Consider the following 5,967-nt stretch of genomic DNA (forward strand, 5'->3'; position numbering starts at 1 on the left):
CGGTCAAGCTAGTTAGCATATCATCTAACAGTTACTCTTTGTGTGTGGTGAGAACACTTGAGAACTACTCTTAGCAAATTTTAAGTATACAGCATGTTATTAATTATAGTCACCATGCTATATCATAATCATGCTAGAACATAATCACCTTTATAATGTTTGTGCCCTTTGACCAACATCTCACCATTTCCCCCACCCATCAGCCCCTGGCAACAACCATTTTCTCTGCTACTATGAGTTTGACTTTTTGTTTTAAGATTTCACTTAAAATGTTGAGATCATGCAGTATCTCTCTTTCTGCGTCTGGCTTATTTCACTTAGCATGATGTCCTACAGGTTCATCCGTGTTGTCACAAAGGGCAGAATTTCTTTTTTTGAGGCTAATATCTATTGTGTATATAACCATATATCACATTTTCTTTATCCATTCATCCATCACAATGGACATGTTTTCATGTCTTGGCTACTGTGAATAATGTCACAGTGAACATGAGAGTGCAGATATCTTTCTGAGATCTTATTTCCTTTGATATACTCCCAGAGGTGGGACAGCTGGATCATATGGTAGTTCTTTTAATTTTATGAGGATGCTCCATACTGTTTTCCAGAATGGCTGTACCAGTTTACACTCCCACTAACAGTGTACAAGGTTTCCCTTTTCTCCACATCCTCACCAACACATGCTATCTTTTGACTTTTTGATAGTAGCCATTCTAACAGATGTGAGGTGATATCCCTCCCTTCTTTTTAAAGTGCAGAACATGTGGGGTTCCTGCTCACACCCCACTGGTGTGGGACGTGGCCTCTGCCCCTGACTTTCCTTCTTGCCTTGGTGTCTGAATCTATAGCATCGCTCTAAGCAACTGGTGGTTTGTGGCCCACCTGACAGACCTGCTGGATCACTGCAAGCTCCTCCAGTCCCACAACCTCTAGTAAGTTGACCAGGTGCACTGATCCTCTTCTCCCTGCCACCAAGTTCTCGAGGGGTGGGGTGAGCCAAATGCCTAGAAGGGAGGTTGGACAGAGGAAGGGGCCCCTGAATAGAGCTGGCCAAGGAGTCTTGGTCTTACATTATGTTTTATTCTAGTTTTGGTTCCAATATGAGAGAATTCCTCCTGCTGGAATATGCCTCAGGACTGTTTGCTCATCACAGGTAGGAAAGTGCCCATGGGTGTGGGGCATGCTGGGATGCTCTTCAGCATACAGGTGCCATTTGGGCTTGGACTGTTCTCTGGTTTCCTGAGATCCCTGGTTCCTTAGATACCAGGCCCCAGAGCCCCAGGGCAGCATGTGGGCTCACCACCCTCATGTCTGTCCTCCTTGGACCTTTGCAGCCTTTGGCAGCTGGGAGTGGATTACTTTGACTACTGCCCGAAGCTGGGCCGAGTTTCCTTGGAGCTGCACATTGAGCGGATTCCTCTGAACACCGAGCAGAAAGCCCTCAAGGTGCTGCGGATTTGTGAGCAGCGGCAGATGACCGAACAAGGTGAGTTGGCCCTGTTCCCAGCCTACATCATGCCAGCCTCCTCCTCACCAGCCACACTGGAGAGGCAGTGGATGTCAACAGGTAAGACACAGGACAGTTACTAGGGAGGGACAAGAGAGCAAGGGATCCATTGGGACTGAGAAGACAATCTAGCACGTTACCTTTTAGAAAAGGCCCTGAGCCACTTCCTCGCTCTACTTTCTCCATGAGGTCAGGCCTGGAATCAGTGCCAAGTTTCCTTGTCCCAAGGGAATTGTATTGCTAGCAAAGCCTGGCTCTGGGGAAGTGGTGCTGGAGGTGGTTCCGGAAGAACACAGGGAGGGGAACGAGTATGGACAAGTCTGCCCCTTCTTTTCTTCCTCCCTGTTGCATGATAAAAACCTGAGCTGTGATTGCCCAAAGGCAGTCACACGTTTATGACCATCTCTGAAAACATGGTGTTCTAGACTTAAAGGAAGACAGGGTTTTAGATATCTGGACAGGTAATAGAGGAGCTGATATGTGAGGAGAAACAAAATATTTTTGCCACCCCTGAAATCATATGTGGTCATGTAGCCAATCCCACCGTAGTGGGTCATTATACTGTTAGCAGAACCCAAATGCCACTTAAAAACCCCAGAGTTTCTAGTTCTGCTGACCCAGCTGTGTTTAGAGCCTATGGAGAGGCTGTGGGAAAGTCGCCTCTATCCCTGCAGGGCTCTGGAATGGTGATTTTTGGGGTGAAAGGGTTTGTCTTTTCTCTTTTCCCCTGCAAAGTTCGCAGCATTTGTAAGATCTTAGCCATGAAAGCTGTCCGTAACAATCGACTGGGTTCCGCCCTTTCTTGGAGCATCCGTGCTAAAGATGCTGCCTTCGCCACGCTTGTGTCAGACAGGTGGGTTCAGCAGGTGCTGGCTTTCCAAGGGTTGTCTGGGAGGTTGAGGAAGTGGGCCTGGGACTACTGCTCTGATCTCCTCTGGGCCTGGCCTGCAGGTTCCTCAGGGATTACTGTGAGCGAGGCTGTTTTTCTGATTTGGATCTCATTGACAACTTGGGGCCAGCCATGATGCTCAGTGACCGACTGACATTCCTGGGTGAGTTCTCTGGGTTCTGTTCCCTGGACCTTGGGCAGAAGTGAACAGTTAATAGAGATTAGAGGGATCATTCTAGACTTCTCTAAGTTTTTCCTTCCTGTTAAACCCAAATTCCAAACTACATAGACCCCTATATGCCACACTCTGCAGTTTTAATAACATTTTATTTTCCAGTAATTTCAAACTTAGAGAAATGTTGCAAAAATAGTATAAGGAGCTTCCATATACGTTTCACCCAGATTCACCAATTACGTTTGACCCTTTATATCCGAGGGTTCTACGTCTGTGGATTCAACCAACTGAATGGATGGCTGCATTTGCATTGAACATCTGGACTTCTTTTTGAGATGATGTCTCGCCATGCTGCCAGGCTAGACAGAGTAGAGCCATGGAGCACAGTGGCTATTCTCAGGCTTGATCATGGTGCACACTACAGCCTTGAATTCCTGGGCTCAATGTCCTCCTGCCTCAGCCTCCCAAGTAGCTGAGACTGCAGCCTTGTGCCATTGTGCCCTGCTTTAGACTTTTTTTCCTTCTCATTATTCGTATAACCGCTATTTACTTAGCATTTATATTGTATTAAGTATTGTGAGTAATCTGGAAATGATTTAAAGTACATGGGAGGATCTGCATAGGTTATATACAAAGGCTACCCCATTTATATAAGAGACTTGAGCATCCTTGGGTTTTGGTATCCACAGGGATCCTGGAACCAATGCCCTGTGTGTATTGAGGGATGATTTTATTTATATTTTGCTTCCTTTGTTTTATCATTCTTTCCTCAATTGGTCAGTCAATTCTTTTGGGAACAATTTTAGAGTAAGTTGGAGATATTGTTCCCCTTTTTCCTTAAATACTTCAGTGTGTATTTCCTAAAAATAACGGTTATCAAAATCAGGAGATCTGTCATTGATACAATATTCTTATTTAATTCACAATCCATATTCTGATTACATCAGCTGTCCCAGTAAGGTCCTGTCATGTCCAGGATCAAGAATTTAGTTGTCATGTCTCTTTTTTTGTGCCTCCATCTTTCTTTGTGCTTCTTTTTTTGTTTTTGGAGACAAGGTCCCACTCTGCCTGGGCTAGAGTGCAGTGGTGTCATCGTATCTCACTGCAGCCTCAAACTCTTGGGCTCAAGCATCCTCCTGCCTCAGCCTCCTCAGTAGCTGGGACTATAGGCACATGCCACCACCCTGGCTAATTTTTTTTTTTTTGTAGAGGCGGGATCTCACTGTGTTGCCCAGGCTGGTCTGAAACTCCTGGGCTTAAGTGATCCTCCCACCTTCTCCCACCTTAACCTCCCAAAGCACTGGGATTACAGACATGAGCCACCACGCCCAGCCTTCTGTAGGGTGTCTTTTGTAGGTTTCACTTGAGCCATTTAACAGAATGTGGAGGTGACCTCTTGCTCTCCTTTTTTTTTTGTTTTTGTTTGTCTTTTTTTTTTTTTTTTTTTTTTATACAGTCCAAGTAACATCTGACCAATTGCTCTCCTTTCTTAACAGGAAAGTACCGTGAGTTCCACCGATTATATGGGGAGAAGCGTTTTGTCGATGCCGCTTCTCTTCTCCTGTCATTGATGACTTCTCAGATTGCCCCTCGCTCTTTCTGGATGACACTGCTAACAGATGCCCTGCCCCTTTTGGAACAGAAACAGGTAAAGGTTGAGCCAGCGGTGAATTTCTTCTCTACCTTTTGGAGCCCCGACAGTGCTTAGTTCTGTAGCTATTGCAGGTGTGCACGTGTTTTCTCCCAGGTAGTTCTGTATGTGCATGCGCCTGTAGTCCTCCATAGTAACCCCTCTGTAAATCCCATGTTCACACAAGAAAAGCACTTACTTTGAAATGAAGCAGCTGTCTCCCAGCTATACTCACTCCAGGGCCCTGACTAGAAGGGCCAGAAGTGAGAATTAGAAGCTGCTTCATCCTCCCAGGGGTTCTTGTATAAAGCACATTCTTCGGAAAGGCACAGAAGGAAGAACAACTCTGAACTTGGGCCTATGCCCCAACCAGTGCAGGCCTTTGCTGGGGAGCAGCTAAGCAAAGCAGCCTCTCTCCTCTAGGTGATTTTTTCAGCAGAACAGACATATGAGCTGATGCGGTGTCTGGAGGACTTGACATCAGGAAGGCCAGAGCATGGAGAACCTGATGCCCAGCAACTCCAGGTCATTTTAACTTCTGGTTGATGGTTCCATAAGGGAGGCACAGAGATGGGAAAAGGCTCACTCTCTTGGGCTTCCCCTCCCTTTCCTTCCAGAAACACTGGCTCCTTACGAACTCATATGCCTCTTAGTTCTCCCTTAACCTGTAACTGACACACCAACTTCTTTTAGGAGAAAATGGGCAATTCTAGTATTTTGATCCCTATGTTTTTTTTTCTTTCCTGCCCTTCATAGTGGCCCTTTACTTGCTGGAAGCTACTACTTAATTTTAAATGTTCTGTCTGCCTTTCTACCTTTGGATTAGGTAGAACCTTGGGAACTTTAAGGAAGTAATCTTTCCTGCTGGCTCATGCTGGCTCTCTCTGCTTTGCAGGATGATGACATAGAGACCACCAAGGTGGAAATGCTGAGACTTGCCCTTGCACGAAATCTGGCTGGGGCAATTATAAGAGAAGGCTCACTGGAAGGTTCCTGAGAGAGCTGCTTCAGTGTGGTGTCTCTGTATGGCTACGTATATGGAGTTTTAAAATAAATATTCTCTTTTGCAAATGTAAGTTCTTATGGACCATTGTCTAGGCAGGGAGTTGTTATCTATGTCTGCTCTGAACCTGAGGTAGAAGTTAAGAAAATGCTTGTTTCATGTTCTGTGACTTGGAACTGTTTTCCTATGTCTCCTTAGAGAAGTGACTCCCAGAAGTTATGAATGATGAGTGCAGCATCTTCCTCCCTGTGATTATAAATCTGAACAAGAGCCCTTGGTGGTTTGTGCTTCTGTAAGCTTGCCTGACCTCAGATTCATCGGGAACATTCAATATTCTGTTGACATTTTGGTTACCTTGCTTTTTTAAAAAAAGTGTTCAGGAACTTGTACTTTTAACAAAAACCTTAGGCAACTCCAGCATAGCCTAACCCACTTACATACATTTGGAATTCACAGCTGGCACCTTCTCCATCAGGATGAATGATTGTCTATGTTAGAAGGATTCCAAGTAGGGTGAAAATGGTTTTATTTAACATGCAGCAAAACAAGGGCAGCAGAGTTGGTATATCCAGTACAGCTGTTTGCCACAAAGCAGTGACCTCGATAGTAACGAGTAACACTCATAAATAATTTTAATGTCTAAAGCTTATTATAAAGGTACATTTCCACATAGTAATCCCATAGACATTCCCAGGGCTGCAGAAGCCAGTCTCTGGAAAGCTCTTGGATTTATTCTTAAGTAGTGAAAATGATTCACTTTTTA

General features: G+C 44.9%; 1 protein-coding gene across 3 annotated transcripts in view; it reads left to right on the forward strand.

Moving 5' to 3' along the window:
• The window catches only part of NUP85 (nucleoporin 85), a 31,936-nt gene extending 26,459 nt beyond the window's left edge, over positions 1-5,477 (forward strand). For 2 of the 3 annotated variants that reach the window (XM_045569893.1, XM_045569894.1), the window contains exons 12-19: positions 849-932; positions 1,088-1,153; positions 1,335-1,486; positions 2,243-2,360; positions 2,459-2,559; positions 4,068-4,219; positions 4,625-4,726; positions 5,097-5,277. In XM_045569893.1, the coding sequence (XP_045425849.1) occupies positions 849-932; positions 1,088-1,153; positions 1,335-1,486; positions 2,243-2,360; positions 2,459-2,559; positions 4,068-4,219; positions 4,625-4,726; positions 5,097-5,198 (877 nt within the window). In that variant the 3' untranslated portion in view covers positions 5,199-5,277. Of the gene's footprint in view, positions 1-848; positions 933-1,087; positions 1,154-1,334; positions 1,487-2,242; positions 2,361-2,458; positions 2,560-4,067; positions 4,220-4,624; positions 4,727-5,096; positions 5,278-5,402 lie in introns of those variants that run through there. The other variant, XR_006739483.1, reaches the window with a different exon arrangement.
• The last annotated feature ends 490 nt before the right edge of the window (positions 5,478-5,967 follow it).

The sequence above is a fragment of the Lemur catta genome, chromosome 15 (assembly GCF_020740605.2).
Source record: "Lemur catta isolate mLemCat1 chromosome 15, mLemCat1.pri, whole genome shotgun sequence".
NCBI classification, from domain to species: Eukaryota; Metazoa; Chordata; class Mammalia; order Primates; family Lemuridae; genus Lemur; species Lemur catta.